Raw genomic sequence first — 21,580 nt, 5'->3', positions numbered from 1 at the left:
AAGGGTTGTAGGTATGGCCCTACCAGCGTACCGTATTTACGTACAGCACAGCTAGAAATACTGCAGGGTAGAATCCCAGCTCCACAATACCCACATGGGCTCAGGCTCACCTAGGAAATGGACCAACAAGACAGAGAAGCAGCAGCAGAAACTCAGCTGAAAGGGAAGGCAGATAGAAAGAAGTCTGAGCCTTTAATGGAGGCTGCTGATTTTCACAGCTGAGGAATTTAATCCAGCTGTAGCCTGTGCTGGTAACAACATGTCCAGATGTAACTGGCATCTCACTCTCCATATGTCCTTGGTGAATTGCCCTGGATTTGCTCATCCCAGCCAGTACACACTGGCTGGATACACTAAGCAAGAGAACCGTGTGTCTGGTTCACATGAGCTCCCAGACTGGAGGCGAAGGAGCAGAAAGAGAAATCCTTCTGGATGAGGAAACCTTGGCCTCCCCATGCTGGGAGGTATCTCGGGCACAGCCTCCTTGGAGTGCATCCAGAGGCCATTAGCTCAGGCAAACAATTACAAACTGCAGCGAGAGCTTGGCTTAAGAAGGACTTTGGGATCTGACCCCACCCCAAAGTAAAGAGACAGAAGCACTCCCCTGGGGAAAACCACCACGGGGACGGTGCGAAGAGAGCACCAATAAGCTGATTTTAAAAGCCAACTTTGCAACAACTCTGATAGACCCAGCCACAAACCCTAATTTTCCCTCCTAGCCTGGGACTTTGGCTCTTGCTTCTGAACCAACGGAAGTGCAGACCCAAACGTAAAGATTCAAGAGATTCCAACATCTTGGATCTCAGCTGCCCGTACAGGCCCCAAACATCGCCATTCACCCATCCACAGGCCACAGAGCCCCCCGTGCCTATGCACCCATCCGAGCTGCACCTTTACATCTCTAAGGCCTCTACTGTCTAGTATGGCAGGCAGCCATTTTGTGTTCAGTCCAGTGCAGATTGTCACAAAGGCGCACACACACACTGGGCTCTCTCCTGGAGCCTTTGCTTTTGTTCTTTCTTGTTCATGGTTATGCGTCATCTAAAACAAAAGATATTCAGGCTGAAGGTCTGTGTTTGGAAAACATAACACTCCGGTTAATACATTCTCAACCCTACCTCTGTGTTCACTAATGCTTTGCCCAGGAGTACAGCTTCAGAAAAACTGGGGAAATCTTCAGTATTGCTTTTAAAGAGAGGTTATGTAATAAAATAACCCAAAATATTAAAGGCGGGAAATTTTGCCTAAATCCCCTCAATAGCTGGGAAGAGATCACACAGAAATGATTGGTTTGGACTGCTGACAGGAGGAGAAAAGTCTTCCATTCCTCTAGCTCTTCTCAGACAGAAGGCACTTTACTGACTGTACCAACAACAACCAACAGGAATAATTCCACCCACCCCTGAAATGCAGCTGCTACTGGGGTGGAGCGTGGCAGCTGGTCCACAGCTAACAGTAACATGACAATACAGTTTAGGACCTGAAGTAAAGAGGAATCCTGTATCGAGTTGAAATGGTAGGGGGAATTTGATTTTCATAGCTACACAGAATGCACAGCTTCAGCGGCAGGACAGTACCATGTGCATGTGCCACTCACAGGCATCCAAACGCCTGCCAGGAGCCCTGCACTGACTCTAAACCTAAGCAATTCCGGAACGCAAATTGCACTGAAGAATACAGAGGGAATTCTGCTTCCCAGCCATTTCTCCTTGTGGCACAGGCTCACATGGAGGCAAAGGCCTAGGCTACAACGCAGGGCTAAGAAAGTGCAGAGCAGAGGCTGCAGGTTGGTTTGAGAGGCGTCCAGATGGCCCCATTGACGGGGGTGCCCAACACTAGTCAGTGCCATGTTGTCATAATGAGACGGATCTGCAGCTGAGTCGCTATTCAGTGCAAATCAATTGGTGCGGACACCGAGCTTGCAAAAGCAGCAGCCAGCACCCTGGAGCCCGACCCAAACACATCAACCTCCGCTTCTGCTCTGTTCACTCCGACTGGGGCAGAGGCAGCTGCATTCCAGCTCCCTACCTGCCAGTACCACACAGCGCAGAGCAGCTACCTACCAGGCCTGGAGTAAAGCAAAAGAGTGCCATGGATTCTAGCCACTGCAGCCCCAGCCGACAGCAGCGGGGTATAGGGGTGCACCCATACAGCAGGAGGAAGAGACCTCTCCAGGTCTCCGCTGATCACTTCTGGGGATGGAGCATCCCAGCCTTTCACTTCCAGGAGCCTCAACTTATGAGAGAGTTGGGGCTTGGCAGGGTCTGCTCCAGAGAGACCCAGAGCCAGGACAGACAGGGGGCTGCAGGTCAGAACAGAAGCACCCTGGCCAGGCGCTGTGGAGAGCAGGGCTGGAACAGGAGAAGGTGCTGATCAAAACTGAGGGCCATTGGCAGAGCTGTGGCTGCAGGAGGGATCCAAAACTGAAGTAGGTGCAGGTTAAGATTGAGGAGCCTCTGCAGAACTGTGAGGGGGCCTGGCCTGGAACTGCAAAGGGTGCTGAGTCAGGAGCAGGCACTGCTCGGGGAGGGGCTCACTCCACCCAGTCCCACAGCTCCTTGGTGGAAGCCGGAGGTTGCCTGCCCGGAATTTGCATATCTTGGGACAGTGCTACTAGCCCAGGACTAACTAAACACAAGGACTCGCTCGGTGTTTCTCTACCGAGAGGGGCCCTTCAGCAAGGCAGCCCCACACTCTGCGTTTTATGGCAGAGCTAGGCCTGAGCTTTCTGTGCTCTGCAGCTTTCAGCGGACTCAGCTTTTGGAGGAGCCTGCAAACATCCATTTCAGTCACCCCCACAGCAATGCCTCAACTTGCCTGCTCCCTCTGCAAAGGATCCTGCAGCAGGAGGCAGGGAAACACCCAGTTCGGTCAGCCCCCTTCCACCACCACTGACTCACAGGAGAAAAATGAGAAGCAGGGGTTGTGGGAGAGGCTAGACAAAGGGAGTGGAGATGGGGAGCAGCAAGGAGCAGAGAGATTAAAGGAGAGGAAAGGCCAGTTTATCTTTCTCTGCAATGCTCAGTCCTAGGAGCCTTGGGGCTCGCCACACACAACTGGGTCTCTCCCTTCAATCTCAGCACCATCACCCCCAGTGCAGGACGCGAGATGATGCATGCAACCTGCAGGGCCTCCAGATAGGCTGCTGCTCATACACAATCCCTAATGGGCTTGTTTCTGAAGCATGCATCAGGATACTGATCAAGGACATGCAGATGTGTTCACATGTACAACCAGCCAGGGTGTGTGCATTTGTCTATCTGTCTGTCTTCCTCCTGCAGCCTCCTTGCTGCAACTGAATTGGTGATCCCCTCTGGATCCTGCAGAAACCCCAGCTGTAAATCTGAATAAAGCTAAAGAAATGGAAATCCTCTAGAGAAATGTGTCTGTCTGGCCTAGGGGCTACACTGGAGGTGTTTGCTACAAGAGGAAAGGAATAGTTCCAATAAAGAGTGTCTTAGAGCAGGGCATTCAGCAAAACGCTGCTCTAAGCAATTTCATCTATTTCCAGCTCACGTACTGACCTGCCACGTGGTCTTGGAGGAGTCACCCTCTGTACCTCAGTTTCCCCTTCTGTAAAATGGGGGTATCTTCATTTCTCTCCAGGCATACTGTAGCATCTTTTGAGGATCTTTCACAAGTTACAATAGAGGCAAGGTGAGCAAGCCCCTGTTCAGGGCCTGGAACTTGTGCTGCCACCTGCTCCAAGCCCTTTCCTGGCAAAGGGCAAAACTGAGGCTCACATCACAACGCAGGTCTCTCTCTCTCTCAGAATGGTGACCATCACCATCCGGTCCCAAGCCATGTGCATTTACATAGGGCAATTGGAAAGCTAATTAGCTAAAGTTTCCAAGTGCTTCTCTGAACATCCCCATAGCCGTGTATTTTACATTACAAGGGGGATCTCAAAGCGCTTAGCCTATATAGCACACCAAAATGCAGCCACTTCTTGGGTAGAGGAGGCACCCAGCTGGAGGGCTAGTGGAAAGCATGCTGCACAGCAGTGATGGAGGGGGCAGATTTTCGCCATGGATAAACACCATGGGATCTGACCTGAGTCGTTAAATGTCTCAGAGCCTGGCTCACAGCAAATGGTCTGGACTCCACCTATTTCTAGCAGGAGAAGGGCAGAAATACCCCTGCGGAGACGTGAAACTGTGCCACCAGGGCATCCGACCTCCGTGTTTGTCCAATACCCTGTTTCGAAGCAGCTCAAGCAATCTTCTGTGAAACCCTCTCCTCCCTTCTGCACTGGGCACAGCAGCAAGGGCAGGTCCCATTACAAGAAGTAGGCCAAAGGCTCCAGAGAGACTGAGGGGGGGTCTGTGAGCTTCATCCTCATGGCTCCTTGCATGGCACTTGCTGGCTAAGAAGGGCCCACACTGCACAAAGAGTAAGATCCCAGCATTGTGCCTCTCATTAGAGCCAGTTAAATAACCAGTTAGGTGGCTTGGGCAGAGTTAGCTGCCCTAACAAGCTCCTTCCACACTGGGAATGACGCTGATTCTTTCAGGCAACACACATGCTGAGTCTGCTCACCTCTCACCTGTACACATTATCTCCTCTAGGGGTGATCCATTCACCCACGATTCATATTCTGGGATAGCATGAGCCAGCCGCCCCCAAGAGCATCTCCACTTCCTCACCTGTCACACCTTCACTTCTCTACCTGCCCCTGCTCACCGCCTCATGCAAACACACCCTCTCCTCTTCAGCACACACCGGTCACTCCAAGGCAACTTTCAGAAGAACATCACTTACTTGAAAAGATTTTCATATCCTTATCTAGCAAGGTGGTCTAATAGCTGGAGCACAGGACAGGCCTGGCAGCCAGGACTCCCGGGTTCTATTACCTGTCGCCTCATTTCACTTAGGCCTAAATGTTCAAAAACAACTGCTAATTTTGAGTGTTCACCAGAGACATCTCGGGCCTACTATGCAGAGGCGCTGACTGCTCTCAGATCCCATTGGCTGCAATGGGCAGTGAAGGAGGCTATTTTACAATGACCTGTGGCCAGGCTGGATAAAAATCAATGATTTTAAAAAATATATATAAAACAAAAATCTGATTTTTTTAATTTAAATCAGATTTTTTTATAAAATTCTTTTTGAGGAAAAAACCTATCTAAAGATAGTTTTAATTAAGATACATTATAGCTCAAAGATATCTCATCATGGAATAGGGATTATAAAGTCTAATTCTATAGCATGAGACAATATATTCATGTAATGTTTAAGAAAAGTTTTGTAAATGAGTTCCAATAATTCATGGATTAGGGACCCAATCTTATGGGGTTCCACAGGCTTCTGTATAGATTATTTAGGTTAATCTTTCTATCTATGCAATTTGACTCAGTGCTCAGTCTAGGAGATACCATCAGAGATGCTTAGTTTTGCACTTCTCAAACTGTGCATTTTGTCTCCAGAGATAACATGCTTGTTAACAGCAAAAACGTTTTTAAATAAATAAATATATAGAGGTGAGAAATAACAGACCTTAACCCTATTGTCCCTCTGCAAATTTGTATACATAGAGTCAATCCCTTACCTCTTTCTAAAAATGCAAAGTTTCAAAAAGTTCAACAAATAGAAGATTGTTGGGGGCAGAAAAGATCTGGACAAGGAGAAGAAGTCTAGAGAAAAATGTGAGAAGGGAGGGACAGGAAGTAGAAACAAAAGTGAAACTGTTTGAGCAGCATATTCAAGAAATCTTGAGGTCTCTCTGAGTGTAGCCTTCATTGATTTGAAATCTACCATACCATTCTCTCACTAGAAGGGAAAACCTATCATGGCAGCAGGCGTAAAAGAGACCCAGTTTGGGAATAAGAACCATTCAAGAAATATATGTTTACTTATGTTGTTTTAAAGAAAGTCACACCAGTGAACTGGTGGAGGTCACTTAAATAGTCTCTGAATCCAAGTGCTTAAGTGATAATCTCACTTGTAACAGCAGTAGCTTCTTCTGTCGGTGTAGAAAGAATATTTTCTTCCTTTGGACTAATTCATTCCAAATTGAGAAATTGTTTGGGACCTGAAAAAGCAGGAAAGCTTGTTTTTCTTTTCCAGATTATGAACAAAAAGGAAAGTGAAGGTGAAGATGACTGAGTTAGTGCAGAAGCCAATATTTTGAATTTCTCATGTTGACCTGACTGACACAGTCGATTTAATTTTCAGGGTTTGTTTTTAAATATTTCATTTAACTATTTTAATTAAAACAATTTTAACAAAAACAAACCTGATATTAAAAAACTTGAATGTTTAACTAAATTCAAAAATTCATATGCTTGTTTTGTTAAATTATTATATGTTTGCTGTCGAAGAAAACAATCCAGAATACATAACGTTGTTGTTTTAGTTCAATAAAACAATTTTAATGTCTATTTGGTGATGTTCTCCTCCTAATACAGCATGGCAAGAAAATCCTCCAATTAATGTTGAATTGGAGATAGTTCACCTCCCAATGACATCATAAATATCTGCTTCAATTACCTTTGGTAAATGAAATAACCAAACAATCATTCATTTTCTGATATAGCTGTAAAACTAATCTGAAAAGTTTTCAAGATAAATCACTTTTAAAATGTATAGTGTGTACCTTCTAAAAATGAAACCTACATCTACCTCTGAGTTGTGAGGAATGTGTGTTAAGGTTATAACAAGCAACAAGAATGCACTTTTATGTAGAAATCCATGATTAAATCGAGTCTTCCTGACTAGTGATTTAAATCAAATCCACCCTGCCTGTGGCCCAGTCCTGCCACGCTTAGCCCGTTTTTACTCATTTCCTACTTAGGCTTCAACAAGAGTAAAAACCAAGTAAGGAGCCCGGGTTCCTAGGTTAGGAGCACAAGGCGTAGCCCAATATCAGAACTAAGGGGATGAATGACAAACATATTTTCCCCTCTTTTTAAACATTCTTGTCTATTTGCTAGAGGAAGTTGTCTGGAATCCAAGTCCGTGTTGTTCTGTGAGTCTTGTATCCAGATTTGCATCTCTCTGGTACACAGCAGTAACAGGCTCTTTCAAGACCAGAGGAAAAGTGCAACAATATTTCTGATGGCGTAGCAGCAGCACCCCTTGCAGTTACAGCGACTGCTGGCAGTCCCTTTCCAAACCCATTACTTGCCAGGGGTTGCAACCTGTCTTAAATGTCTCGCTGGGCTGAGAGGTTCAAAGTCCCACACCTCAGCCCAGGATATCTTCTCACAAGGAATAAATAATCCAGGTTCCCATTTCTAACCCCACATTAGGATTCAACATGCAGAGGGAAATATAAAGCTATTGCAACACATACACCCACTCTGGATATGGCCCTAAGTGGAAAAACAATCTGGGTATTTTGTTTTCTCCAAGCAGTTCCTCCTGCACACATGGAAAGCTACAGCCTTAGCCCATTAGATTGTAACCAGGCAAAGATCCAAAAAGGAGTAAGCCTTGATGCAATCCATACAGGAATTACTATATTGGAAAAGACTGGTGGTCCATCCAGTATAGCAACCTGCCTCCAGCAATGGCTTGTACTAGCTGCTTTAAAAGAAGGGAACACACCTTTTTGTGCAACACTGACTCATCATAGAAAATTCCTTCCTGACCCCAGTTAGTGAGTAACATGCGCCCTGAAGCCTGAGGATTGGTGGCTGCTTGGAATTTCATCCAATTGCAGATGTCATTCTTATCACAATATTTAGCAATTCTCTGCCAGTCCCCTTGGAAGGCTCTAAAAGCACTTTACTAATATTTAGGGATAAATCCTCACAACATATCTGAGAAGTATGTAGTCACATTATTATACCCAATTTACCGAATGAGATGGAGACAAGAACAGAGATGCTAAGTCACTTTCTCAAAGTCACACAAACGTCAGAACCCTGGTTTCCTGAAGTCCAGTTGCATGCTCTGGCCACTAGACAATGCTGCCCTCCCTGTGAGTATTTCTACATTGTACTGTGAACTTTCACAATTTAATTACATGCTGAATAAAACGAGTCCATGACCACAGCAGCAATAAGAAGTAATGGCTTCTGCCAGCCCTACAGTCTGCACATGAGGCCTGGCATCAATGCACATTAAAAGCAGGAAATGTTGAGGCACAGAAGCCTGAGGATGTTGTGAAGGCCAGGACTATAACAGGGTTTAAAAGAGAACTAGATAAATTCATGGAGGTTAAGTCCATTAATGGCTATTAGCCAGGATGGGTAAGGAATGGTGTCCCTAGCCTCTGTTCGTCAGAGGGTGGAGATGGATGGCAGGAGAGAGATCACTTGATCATTGCCTGTTAGCTTCACTCCCTCTGGGGCACCTGCCACTGGCCACTGTCGGTAGACAGGATACTGGGCTGGACGGACCTTTGGTCTGACCCAGTCTGGCCGTTCTTATTCATAGATTCATAGACTCTAGGACTGGAAGGGACCTCGAGAGGTCATCGAGTCCAGTCCCCTGCCCTCATGGCAGGACCAAATACAGTCTAGACCAGCCCTGATAGACATTTATCTAACCTGCTCTTAAATATCTCCAGAGATGGAGATTCCACAACCTCCCTAGGCAATTTATTCCAGTGTTTAACTACCCTGACAGTTAGGAACTTTTTCCTAATGTCCAATCTAAATCTCCCTTGGTGCAGTTTAAGCCCATTGCTTCTTGTTCTATCATTAGAGGCTGAGGTGAACGTTTTCTCCCTCCTCCTGATGACACCCTTTTAGATACCTGAAAACTGCTATCATGTCCCCTCTCAGTCTTTTCTTTTCCAAACTAAATAAACCCAATTCCTTCAGCCTTCCTTCATAGGTCATGTTCTCAAAACCTTTAATCATTCTTGTTGCTCTTCTCTGGACCCTCTCCAATTTCTCCACATCTTTCTTGAAATGCGGTGCCCAGAACTGGACACAATACTCCAGTTGAGGCCTAACCAGCGCAGAGTAAAGCAGAAGAATGACTTCTCGTGTCTTGTTTACAACACACCTGTTAATGCATCCCAGAATCACGTTTGCTTTTTTTGCAACAGTATCACACTGTTGACTCATATTAAGCTTGTGGTCTACTATGACCCCTAGATCTCTTTCTGCCATACTCCTTCCTAGACAGTCTCTTCCCATTCTGTATGTGTGAAACTGATTGTTCCTTCCTAAGTGGAGCACTTTGCATTTGTCTTTATTGAACTTCAGCCGGTTTACCTCAGACCATTTCTCCAATTTGTCCAGATCATTTTGAATTTTGACCCTGTCCTCCAAAGCAGTTGCAATCCCTTCCAGTTTGGTATCGTCCGCAAACTTAATAAGCGTACTTTCTATGCCAACATCTAAATCATTGATGAAGATATTGAACAGAGCCGGTCCCAAAACAGACCCCTGCGGAACCCCACTTGTTAGACCTTTCCAGCACTATGTTCTAAGTATAACTCCAGGGCCTGATCCTACAGTCCTTACTCAGGCAAAGCTCCAGTGGGAGTCAGGATCAGGCCCCAAGGGAAGGCCAAGCACCTGCAGTAACTCAAGGACTCGGTATTTCAGCTTTAGGGGCACACATTCCACACACATCACTACAGCACTGGGTTTAGAACAGCAGTAATATATTGGTCTCTGCTCCCCTTAATATAGCTGTTCCATTCCATCAATAACCTCAGCCTCATTCCTCCTCCTAACAATCCCCACCCCCTGCCTGCCCTCCTGAGAAAAGCCACCTAACAGGTTTTAAGGTAAATACAGATTTCTTCTGGAGCTAGAACCAAGCAGGAGGAGCCCAGGCCCTGGAGAGCACAGCGGTGCAGACAATAAGGAGACTGAAGAGGTGGCAATCAGCAAGCAGACCACTTCAGACTGGGATCTTGTCAAGAGCTGTACAGGGTCGGCTCAGGTCAGAAAACAGATGGGGCTGAGACGGCCAAGGAAAACCCAGGGTGTTGCACAAAGTGTTGCCAGCGACTGAGCATGCCGAGTCAGGATTGAACCCACGCACCAGCATGGTGCCAGACGACACTGTGTTGCTGGAGGTGCTGACGAGGTCATGTCCCCCAGAGATGTACATACAGATGTAGGTACATGTGGCCAACACACCAAGGCTAATGCCTGCTGCCTACCTATATACCTGTTTAATTTTCAGTTGGCTGCATTGTTGTTCTTCACTTCCTGTCCTAAACTTCTGAAGTGTTGCAGCGCACTGCGGTGCTCCACCCATAACTGGCTGCATTTCAGCTCCAGGTGAGCCAAGTCATATATTGTATTTGGAGGAATTAAAGCTGCTCTGTAAATATCCAATACTAATGTGAAACCTCAGTGATTTGATTTCCTGATGGGAGGCAGATTACTGACATGAGCACATGACCTAGCATATCCTTCCGTGTGCAGGTATTTTACCATGCAGCCAGCAGCAACCACATGTGCTCCCTATGCACTGAGCCAGCATGCAATCAGGACTCCATCACTCACCCCCTTGCACACCCTGCTGCCCTTCATACATGCGCCCATGCCCACATGTCCGGCCACACAGAAACGCCCTGTTATAGGCACATCAACCCCATCCCACATGTTCTCACGCTGGGTCAGATATTGCAGAGTTTGGGACCGGGGGGGGGAACTGTTATTTGAGGCGGTGGCTCCTGCTCTCTCTTACCCAAAAGGAACAAGATCTATGATGCCAGCTTTACAGCCCTCCTCGGCAGCTTCACCCAGGCTCTAGCCTTCTCCCAGTGGAGAACAAGAGCCTTCACCATTGCAGCAGCTTGCTGCCATCCCTGCCAGCAAAAGAGAGAGGACAGAGACGGTGGAGAAGTGCAAGAACAGGCCTGTCTCTATCGGGGTTGCCAATTTTGGTTGGACGTATTCCTGGAGGTTTCATCACATGACATAAGCTTTAATTAAAGATTAAGCTTTAATACCTGGAGACTGCAAGACAATCCTGGAGGGTTGGCAACCCTAGTCTCAACCCATTTCTCCTTATGGAACCAGCTGGTGGTAGGACAGGAAGTGGGAGCAAAGCAGAGGGAGGAAGTGAGGGAGGCTAGCAATGGGGAGCTGCCAGGCACAGCACAGAGGGGCTGCTTCCACCACAGACTTCCCAGAGGAGAAGCTTTGTGAAGCTGTTAAATGGAAAGAACCCATTGGGCAGGACCCAGCCTGTCAGAGCTAGATCCTGGAGATGGCTCTACTGTGAGAGAAGTCCCATTCATCATCACCATCTCTGCAGATCTATCCCAAGAACATGAGCTGGCATGGGGGAGGAGAAGTGGTTTCAGCCAGCGTCAGCCGAGTTCCTGGCCAGCCAGCATGGCAGGCCAGGTGTCTCCCCCCAGCGAGCCCCAGGATTCTAGTGCCCAGAGGGAGCACCTATACTTATGACAAACACATTCCCTGGTGGCTGAGGGTTGGGCCCCCTCTTATCGAGTTGCGGTTTATCCACAGACCCAGCCCAGATTCTGCGATTGTCTCTCACTGGCTTAGTGCACCTGGCTGCGTTAACACAGCTGGCTAGGCTAGAAAATCACCACATCTGGGCTGGCTTCCTCAATAAACCTTAAGCATCTGGCCTTCCCGACCCAGACCATACGACGGTCCCCTCACAGGCATCCAACCAGGGAGCACCATGCCCTCCTTCTCCAAGGCTGGGAAAGGATCTGACCATAAGCATCACACAGCTCCTCTTTAATGTGGGCTACCAAAGGGCAACACTGAACAGCCCCATGGATAACGGAGAAGCTGCTGGCATGGGCTACTGGGGTCGTGGCAGCAGGAATCCACCTCATTTCTCCAAACCCTGCAGCCTGGGGGATTTTTGAAGGCAACGTAGCCTCCGGGGAACACAGACCCGCCACTGGGCTGAGCCATTTCGAAGGAAATTACTTCTGTGCTGGTGAAAGGGGTTGGACCAGCGGCCCTACAGACCGAACTCTTCCAGCCACACGGTGGCTGCAGCTGCATTACCTACCCAGGAGGCGAGGGAAGGAGAGGATGGTTCTGTCTGTGTGACCCATTCAGCCCTGGCCTCTCTACACAGACTGCAGTGCCCAACCTGATGTTGGTTCCCTGTGAGAAATAGGCTGAGCCCACTAAGCTGTGATGGTCAATCTGTTCACTTGCTTTTACAAAGCAGAGTTACTAGCTACCTGCTTCACATGCTCAGCTGTCTCCACCCTGCAGGGTTCAGGACACTGCCCCAAATGTGTGGGGGAAGGGTCACAAGGGGTCACAGACCTGGCAAACAACATAATTAACCATTTGCCAGGTCGCTGAGGGGCACACTCCTCAGCGCTGTCTGACCAAAGCTGCTACTCCCAGATGACAATAGATGATCCAGTTCTTTCAGACTATTTTAAACACCGGGGACCCCAACAAGCACTGTGGGGCAATCACCCGCAGCCTCAGCATTGGGCCATTCCTCCAGAGTCTGCTGTGCTGTGGGGAGGGGGAAGGCTCAGCTGTGGATGGTGCCAAGAAGGAAGCGGTGTGAACGCGAACCCGGCACCGGTGACAGCGGCGACCCAGCAGCAGCTGGCTCCACTGGCCATCTTGTTTCTGCTGGGTGCAGCTTGGCCAGAAGCCACATTCCGCTGCCATGACTCAGCAAGCACCTGGTGTGCCCCTGCCGATAAGACGAGATAAAGAACTCTGGTCTCCATGGAGTTCAAGGACTGCAAAGGCCCTTTCAGAGGGAGCAAGGGGATAAGGTGCTGTAAACCCTGTGGGGCAAGAAGTGGGATTCATCCCAGTGCAGGGAGGGCAAAGTTTGATCCAGCAGGGGCAGGGGCAGGGGGTTGTTTCCATGGAGACACAAGAGTTTGTAATTTTTTGGGTATGGCCAGCCCAGGGTGGGGCTGGGTTATGAGAACACAGCGTCCAACGACAAACATGGTGTCAGGTGGGGGAGAGAAGGATCAGGTTACAGGTGACCCGCAGGGCAGGTACAGACCAAGGAATCCACCCACAGGGATGCCCTGCCCCCATCTCCTGGGAGGGGGAGGGAGGATCCTGGGCTCCCGATTCAGCCTCAGCCTCATCTTGAATGAGCCCATCTCCTGCCCACCTTTCCCTGCATTGTAGGAATTACCCTGCGGTTGCCCCTGCCCATGGGGAACCGAGGGAAATAGATGCCCTGCTGGGGAAGCGTTCATGGCAGCCTTTGCTGCTTCTGCCCCAGGCTGTACAGCAGGATCACACCTGGGCCCGAGCGGCACCTGCCCTGAGCATTGGCACAAAGCAAAGTAAAACTGACTAGCTTCTCCCAACAGCTTCCTTCTGGCCCTGGCTTGGCATCACAAGCACTGTGCCCAGGAGGAGGCAGCACTGGTATCCATCCAGGGGGAGAGAAGGAAACCAGAAGGGAAGGAGGGAGGAAGGGCGAGGAGAGAGAGAGAGAAATCAGGAGAGAAAAGGTGAAGAGAGAAGAAAACGCATGGAAAGGAGGAGAGATGCACCAAAGTGCAAGAAGGGAGTGGGAGCTGCATTGGTTGGCGCAGAAGCTGCATGGACTGGGGACTGAATTTGGACCCTCTGTCCACAGACTCACAGGGGCTGTGAGCCTGGGGAAGTGAGAACCACTCAGCATTTGCCAGCGCACCACCCCCCTCTGCCCAGCTGCAATATCTGCAGCGGTAACCGTGGCAGGAGCAGTGTCCGGATGTCCTGCGGTGGGGAATGAGAAGAGAGGAAGATGGGAACGTCCTGTCCCAAACACCCTCCCTGCCCGAAGGAAAGAGAAATGGCTGAGCCAAAGAGGGAGCGAAGCACAAGGATGGGGGAGGGGGACAATGGCAGAGATACAGGGCTAGCAGGATGGAAGGCGGTTTAGACATTTAATGTTGAGGGGAAGATTCTCTCCAATTTATTTGGCTACTGGTCCAATCTTCAATGGTAATTAGCCAACCTGGTAACTGAAACCCAGATCCATCTCCCTTCCCCCATTTGAAAGACCACGAATGGGGCTGGGAGAAATTCCCTGACCACTCAAACAGAGAATGTGTTTAACCCCCTATCCAGGGAAGAGAGGAATCCACCCTCTGCACTCATGTAATCCCCACACCGGTGTGTGTCCACTGCTCCCCAACATGGCTGAATTCTTGGCCACAGAGACCACACTCTCCCTCCGCAGAAGGAGAGAGGGTGCCTCAGCAACCTGGCCTGCTCCCTCTGGGTCTTCCTCGTGCTGCTCCCCAAACACACCCTGCCCCCAGCATATTGATCCCAGCCACACGCGCTGCACAATGCTGAAGCAACACAATGCAAATTCTTTCGCTTCATGGCCTCTGTTCCGTTCCCATGGAGCCGGGGCAGAGAACAAACAGAACTCATTCTATGTTTTCTCAGCACCTTCTGCCCGATGCCCTTCCCCCTCTTCTTCCTCCCCACCCCCATTCACTCTCCTTCGCCTCTCATCCCCGCATTTGTAATGTCCCCATCTCTGTAACAGCTAGCTCCCCTTTTTTGGTGACCCAAAGGGACGCCAGCAGAAAAGCTCGTGTTCACGGTCCTGCTGCACCAGCTAAGTGAAATCCCGTTCACACGCACTTTCCCCCATGCCCAGCAGGATCTTAGCCAGACATTAATGGAGTGCCCACCACCGCAGCACCTAGGCACCAGAAGAGGAGCTGGCTCCCCTAGAAGCATCACACAGAGCCCCCCAGTGGGAGCATGTCTGATATTCTCAGCTAGGAAGGTAGCACGGTGACACGTCGCTCACCAGCCTCATGCTCCAGGCCCAGGGATCCAGCCAGGAAGAACTTGAGTCCAGCAAGGGAAGGGATCTGCCTGGAAATTGGTCAGCCTTCATATCCCAGGGAAGTGAGGGGGCCAAAGCTGGTGGTGGACGTTCCCATGTGGATTGGTCTCTCCACTCACGGCTCTAAGATTATCCTGGTCCAGTGCCCCTCCAACAACTGCTGCTCACTTGGAGAGGGGTCGGGTGCACATCACAGCCCTCTGCCCCACAGTCACCAAGAAATAATGAAGGTCCCAAGCCAGAGAAGAGAGAGATCCAAGAGGGGCAGAAAGTTTTCTCCCAGGAAGGCCTGACCACCCACCCCATACTGCCGGGTCCAACCACCTTCCCCATACCCATCCCCAGGCCACAGACTGCAAGGCCCAGACACCCCTCTCCCTGCCTTCCCCAAGTCTCACACCAGCTGGACAGGCTCTTGCCTCCACTCCCCCAGACCTGTTTTACGCCTCATAAATCTGATTTCCAGATCCTCCCATACTAATGGGAAAACTGGAATCCACTCCTCGTACCTACAATCCCATCCACACCAGTTGACCAGTCCAGTACCACTCAACTTCACTCTGCATTCACTATTCTGGATGAACCCAGCCAACAGCCCCGGGCAACTCCACACTGCTGTCTGCACCAGGCACTCCCCCAAGTCAGTTACCTGCAGAGACCTGTTCATGGGCCAACCCTCACTTCCAACACTGGACAAGGAGGGCAGCCCTGGCACAGAAAGAGTTTGCCACAATCCTTCCTCATTGCAAAGCTTTGTGGGATCATCCCACAGCCAGTCCCAGCCTCCCAGCATTCCCCCTGCAACCTGCACTGCGGAGTTACAATGGCAAGTGGAAACTGGGATGTGGCAGACCCAGGCAAATTCAGATGGTGCGAATGACTGACTGGTGAATGGGTGTTAGAGTCAGTGCTGTGGATGTGTTAGTTTGACCCCCAAGTCCCAGAATTCCAATGGATTCTGGTAGTATCCCACAATGCACTGCGAGGAAAAAAAACAGAATGCACAGAGCCTAGGGGAGGAACATTGCACCATAAGTATCTGTCCAGAATGTTGTGTGGTTATTTCCAAAAAGCTCAGGGCTGTGTGGATGCAATGATTCACAGGGGAAATGGTTTAAGCCAGCATAAACAAAGTGGTGTGGGTGCCCCCTCATTTGGGAGAGTTACATCTGTAAAGTTAACGCAGAAAAGCACATACTGAAAAAAACTTCAGATAAACAAGCCCTTCCACCTTGCAGGGCCAGATGAGAGGGGTGCAGCAGAGAAAGCAGCTCACAGGAGGGGCAAAGCTAAAGCACGAGAGGGGCTGCACTTCAATTGTTAAAAATTTTACTTGATCAGTGAGGGTAATTAACCATGGAATAACTTCCCAGGGGTGGTGGTGGATTCTCCATCACTGGGAATTTTTAAATCAAGATGGGATGCTCTATTTCAAACTGGAATTAATTCAGGGAAATCATATGGCCCTTCTAGCTTTATAATCTATGATCTTTACACCTACTTCTAGCCACTCAGAATAGAAATCACCCCACAAGATATGTCCTCTTACCAATGAGTAACCCTCCACTTTTGCATGTTACTGCCAGATTTGGCTTGCAGCCTCTCAGAAGAGAAATACAGGACAATGGAAATACAGCCCAGCCAGGCTGAAAAAAACCTGACGTAGAAGAGCATCCATTCTGTTAGTCAGTGTAGTTTAGAGTCGTGTTTCTCAACCTCTTCCATGGTGTAACCCTGTCTTACAACAGAAAATAGTTTGGGGAGTCCCCAGGCAGCCACAAAGAAGGGAAGCTATTTGAGAACTCACAATCTAGAGGACAATGCACAACACCAGCAACTCCTGGATTCCAGTCCTGGCTCTGCCACAGACTCCATGTATGACCTTGGGCCACTCACTTGATCGCTCTGTGCCTCAGTTTCCCCATCTGCAAGACACCAATTTGTCTCCCCTGTGAGTTTGAGGGTTACAGAGTCACTGCTCTATGATGCGAGCAAGTGCTAAGAACTGTTATTCCTCCAGCCTGCCTTTGCTCCCCCAGGTGGCTCCTGGCCCCTCTCTGCTCTCCTTCAAGGTGAGCTCCAAAGAGAAACAATGCTGGGGCTTCTGCTCTTTTTTGGATTCTTTCTGAATGACAGTCGAGGGGGAAGGCAGACTCTTTGGGGGTTGTTTGCTTTGGTTAATACCCATTTAACTTCAACCAATAATTAATGGTTTGGAAAAAGGCAGCCTTTGTTACAGATTCAACAACCCTCCCCCTTCAATTAAGGAGTTAAGGCTCCAGATCAACATCCCTGAGGCCGCCCAGAGGTGTCCCTGCTAAACCTGGTTTGACCTTCCTGATATTTCTAAGGTACAAGGCAAAAACCTCACAAGTCTTCGTTCTCCTCCACAAAGCAGCAGGAAAGGGCACCTCCCCATTCTTTCTGAGCCCTTTGCAGGTCACCTTTAAGCCATGCCCAGTGGGTAGTTTTGCTTTGTTTTGTCACTCCCTAAGCATGCGCTGAAGGTTTTGAATCCAGGCCCAGTGCATGTTTACCTTGCGGACAGTCTGGCTAGCCCATTCCAGCCACACCTGTGCAACATGCTGACAGTAAAGAAAGAATGAAGCAGAGGAATCAAGTGTTGTCAGACAGTGTGTGATTCCAGCAGGGCCTATCAGCAGGAGCCCCCTTGCCATCCATGTCTCCCGTAGGGGCAATCCCTCCAAAACACTCTGAACCAGCAAAGCATTCAGGTGTGAGCAGGGTAGGTAACACACCCAGACACTGGCTAGAAAATTCACCCACATGGCCAATAGGAGACACAGTCCCCTTCTGGATACATCTTGGGGAGTGTTTATGTACATGGGGGAATCCAAACTCTCTCCCTACAAAGACGTTGTAGGGTACAACTGGTGCTCTCTGAGCAACCAGAGCTATGCCTGGGAGAACTCGATCCTCTGAGCGAAGCAGAGAAATGACAGATGGAAAAGACATACTAGATCCAATCTATGCCCTCTTCCCTCTTCTCAGGCAATAGAGGACTGGTCCCAAGAATCACTGCTCTGATGTTTTAACAAAATCTAGTTTTAAAATGCCCCAATCAGAAGAAGGTTTCTAATCAGAAAAGGCAGGTTCTGGAACAAACCTCCCCATGGGAGTGGGGGGCAAACAACCTGACTAGTTTTAAAGAGGAGCATAATAAGGTTATGAATGGGATGACATGATGGAGTTGCTTGAGATGGCAGGGGACTGGGCTTGAAGGCGTGGGAGGTCCCTCCCAGTCCTATGTTCTTGGGTTTGGCAAAAGCACCCAAAAGTGGGGCACTCTTATCTAACGGATCAGAGTGTGCAGAGAAGTGCACACGCTGGAATGGGGGACCGCTTTGCTCTCACAAAGCACAGAATCTGGGATTCAGGGCAGCTCCCAGAGGGTCCATCCAAGCCAGGTCTCACTCACTGGCCTCCAGGAGGCTGGGGCTGCACTGGTATATTGCAGGCACTAGATATAATTGCTCATTTGCTTGGATCATATTTGGGTATGAAATGTAAAAAACAGCAAGTGGGAGAGCAGCTCAGTTTGTCAGTCCTCACACACAGGTCTGTTCGGGCCAGATGGTCTTCCCAGTGGGGACTCTCCCTCTTTCAGTGATCATTAGAAGGGGGATAAAGCCCAACTCCCAGACTTTGCATGTGCACGGCACTTCTCTAGGCAGAGCTCTCCTAGAACTGTAAAGAGTGAGGTCTATCACCGCGAGGCAGCATCAGAAGCAGCACAAGAAGCTGGGTTTCCTGGCTAAGCCCACCCTGATCCATTAGACAAGAGTGCCCCACTTCTGGGGGCTTTTGTCAAACCCAGGAACATAAAACCGGCAGGGACTTCCCACACCTTCAAGCTCAGTCCCCTGCCACCTCAAGCAACTCCATCATGTTATCCCGTTCATAACCTCATCATGCTCCTCTTTAAAACTAGTCAGGTTGTTTGCCCCTCATGATTCCCTTTTCTGACGGTTAGAAATCATCTTCTGATTTCCAGCCTAGATTCCTACTCAAGTGCAGACTGACAGCCACCCACCCACCCGCCGCGCCCCACTCTCCTGGGCTGAGGGAACAATTGCAAATGTAGCAAAATCTAAAAGAATGGCCAGTTTCAGTGTCTGAACCAGGACAAAACTATCACAAGAACTTTAATTTCATAGATTTCCAGCTTGCTCTAGTTCAGCCATTGAACTGATGGGGGAATCTTAGTGGGGGAAGGGGATACCCTAGGGGGTCTGGTACCTCTGAAACACATGTTCAACTGGCATGGAATTAAGCCCCCTGTCTCCCCTGATACCCAAATCCAGCACGGAGGGAGATGGCCCATTCACCCTGTCTCCCCGGATACCCAAATCCAGCAAGGAGGGAGATGGCCCATTCACCACCCCTGCCCTCACTCTCTGGAGTTCTTAAACTTTTCACACTCTGAATCCAGGGAACCAGAGCAGAGAAAGCAGTGGAATTTGTACCCCCCACAGCCAGCCAACAACAACAGGGCATTGTTCAGAGTTTTACTTTCTGCCTTTATATTGCAGCCTCCTGCAGTGGAGGTGTCTTCCCAGCATGGAACAAGGGGGAAAGCGTAAGTCAAAGGAAAATCCACTCGCCTCCTGCAGTGGAGGTGTCTTCCCAGCATGGAACAAGGGGGAAAGCGTAAGTCAAAGGAAAATCCACTCCTAGCTCCCCACTCCTCATGGTATGGGCTGGACAGAGATCTCGGGAAAGCAAAAATGGAAGTCAGTATTGTGCTTAACCAGGAAGAATGAAAAGTCCAGGTAAGAACTCTGTGCCTGTAAACAGCCCATTTACAGCAAGGCACTTTCATACAAGGATCTCAAGACACTTTGCAGACAGTCATTAAACCCGGTGCAGTTTTACAAATAGGGAAACTGAGGCACAGAGAAAGGAAAGCAACTTGCTGAAGACCACACCGCAAGGTAATGGCAAAGGTGGGAATACAACCCAGGAGTTTTGGTTCCCTGACGCCTGCCCTAACCACTGAGACCATCGACAAATCGGTAACTAACTCGGTGGATGTCGATTGCACTGACAATGCGGAAAAGCCCGGGTCTCTGAGAGAGCACGGTGAGAATTTCACCAGTCCCAAAGCAGAATAGGATCTTTTCAGCTCCAGCGCTCCGAGACCCAGCCCCGATTCACCGTGGCAGAATCGGCAATGTGCACTTGCAGCAGATTGCAAAGCTCCGGGAACCTCAGACCCGCCCAGGCTCCTTCCAGCCTCGCTAAAAGAATCCTTGGGTACCTGCACGAAGCCTCCACATCACGCAGCACCAATACAGACACCGCCTCCTACCCACAGCAGCCGAACTTTGGGTACAAGGTCATGGGTACAAACTTTCTGGGCCCAGTCCCTTCTATGTGCTCAAGTGCCAGTCCCAGAGCCTGGGCGCCCATCCTGCCAGCAACAGGCTGCGTGTGGCTCATGACTGAAGAATACTGTTGTACTGTGTGTGAGCCATACCAGCCTTGCTGGAGCTGCCATCGACAGAGTCCCGCCCTCTCCCCCCCACGCCCTGGCTGGGCCCCTGCCTCAGGCTCCTACCTGTCTTCAGCTTCCCTGTGTGGCCAAAATGCCAGAAGGACCTGGCTTTGGCATTCGGGGGGTTCCTCTTGTGGTGCATGTTGCCCATGGTGCCAGCGAGTGCAGGCGGCACGTTCCCTCCCCCTCTCCTGGGTGGAGGAAGCACAGGGTGCTACATGACTGCACCAAACAGGCTTCACCTTGGCCTGCTTCCAGCTCCAGAGAGCCGGCGCTCAGCTCCGGTTCTCATCCCTCCAGCAACCGTCAAGCCCCAGCCTTCCACAGGCTGTGCTCTCCCAGAGCCCTGGAGCCAATCAAGGCTGACACAGAGGAGGGGCCTCCAGGAGAATAGCTGGGATGGGTTGTCCTCTCTCACCCTCCCTCACTCTGCCCCTGCAGCTCCGCTGCCTTCTCTCTCTCTGCCCACATCCCGCCCTCGCCCCCTCCCTGTCAGGTTGGTTGTAGAGTCCATGGCTCTGCCAGGGAGTGGGATACAAAGTGGGTGATGGCTAGGATTGGCTTTCGGATTCGATGGACCTGCAGTGAGGTGGCTCCTGGGGATCCTGCCCCCAGGCTCATATTACATCTGGGACCATTCCCCATGAACGTCCCCTCACCCCCATCAGCCAGGGTGGGATCACCGCTCCTGCAATCACACACCAATCCAGGCCACCCTTACTGCTCTAGCAGAAGCGGCAGCAGAGCCAGGTGAGGGCGATAGCAGAAGAGTCCTCAAAGCAAGTCACTTAGTCTTTCTGTGCCTCAGTTCCTCATCTGTACAATGGGCACACAGGAGAGCTGAGATGATAAATACATTAAAGGCTGTGAGGTGCTCCAATACTACAGAGATGAGGGCCACATAAGTATCCAAGATAGGCAAACAGGTCTTATACACAGACTCCCAGCTAAGAGAGCACACGTACAGCCCACTTGCCCTCCACAGTCCGCTCTTCACATGAAGCTACAGCAATACAACTCGAGGGGGGATCTGATACAGATTAAATGGATGTTACTTTGTGCGTGGACACTTGCATCGCCGTCTGCCTGGCTTGTGTCATCCAGTGGTGCAAATTAAAACCACTGATCTAGGTTGACAGTGCAATAAGAGTGGCCACACACACAGCTGCACTGGTTTGAATAAATCGATTCAAGAGTTAACCCGGTGCAACCTCCATGCAGACAAGCCCTGAGACAGGAGATTGTGAAAGGCACTAATCCAGGAAAGCAGCATGTCTGATTCAAGGCCTGGCTGAAATGTAGCTTTCTCCTCTTCTTTGAATTTGAAAATGAGATGGCATCAGGGCAGGGAGGGGTCAG

The 21,580-nt window shown here is 49.7% G+C and overlaps 1 protein-coding gene across 2 annotated transcripts in view; it reads right to left on the bottom strand.

Moving 5' to 3' along the window:
• Nucleotides 1-21,580, bottom strand: part of KIAA1522 (KIAA1522 ortholog) — a 54,709-nt gene that overhangs the window by 24,173 nt on the left and 8,956 nt on the right. The window contains exon 1 of one of the 2 annotated variants that reach the window (XM_030538852.1): nt 20,285-20,526. The exons of the other annotated variant lie outside the window; for it this stretch is intronic. Within the exon in view, the coding sequence (XP_030394712.1) occupies nt 20,285-20,372 (88 nt within the window). The 5' untranslated portion in view covers nt 20,373-20,526. Of the gene's footprint in view, nt 1-20,284; nt 20,527-21,580 lie in introns of those variants that run through there. 2 annotated transcript variants of the gene reach the window in all.

Source organism: Gopherus evgoodei, chromosome 20, assembly GCF_007399415.2.
Source record: "Gopherus evgoodei ecotype Sinaloan lineage chromosome 20, rGopEvg1_v1.p, whole genome shotgun sequence".
Taxonomy (NCBI): domain Eukaryota; kingdom Metazoa; phylum Chordata; order Testudines; family Testudinidae; genus Gopherus; species Gopherus evgoodei.
The sequence above is the reverse complement of the archived record's forward strand: the minus strand, read 5'-3'. Positions and strand labels throughout refer to the sequence as shown.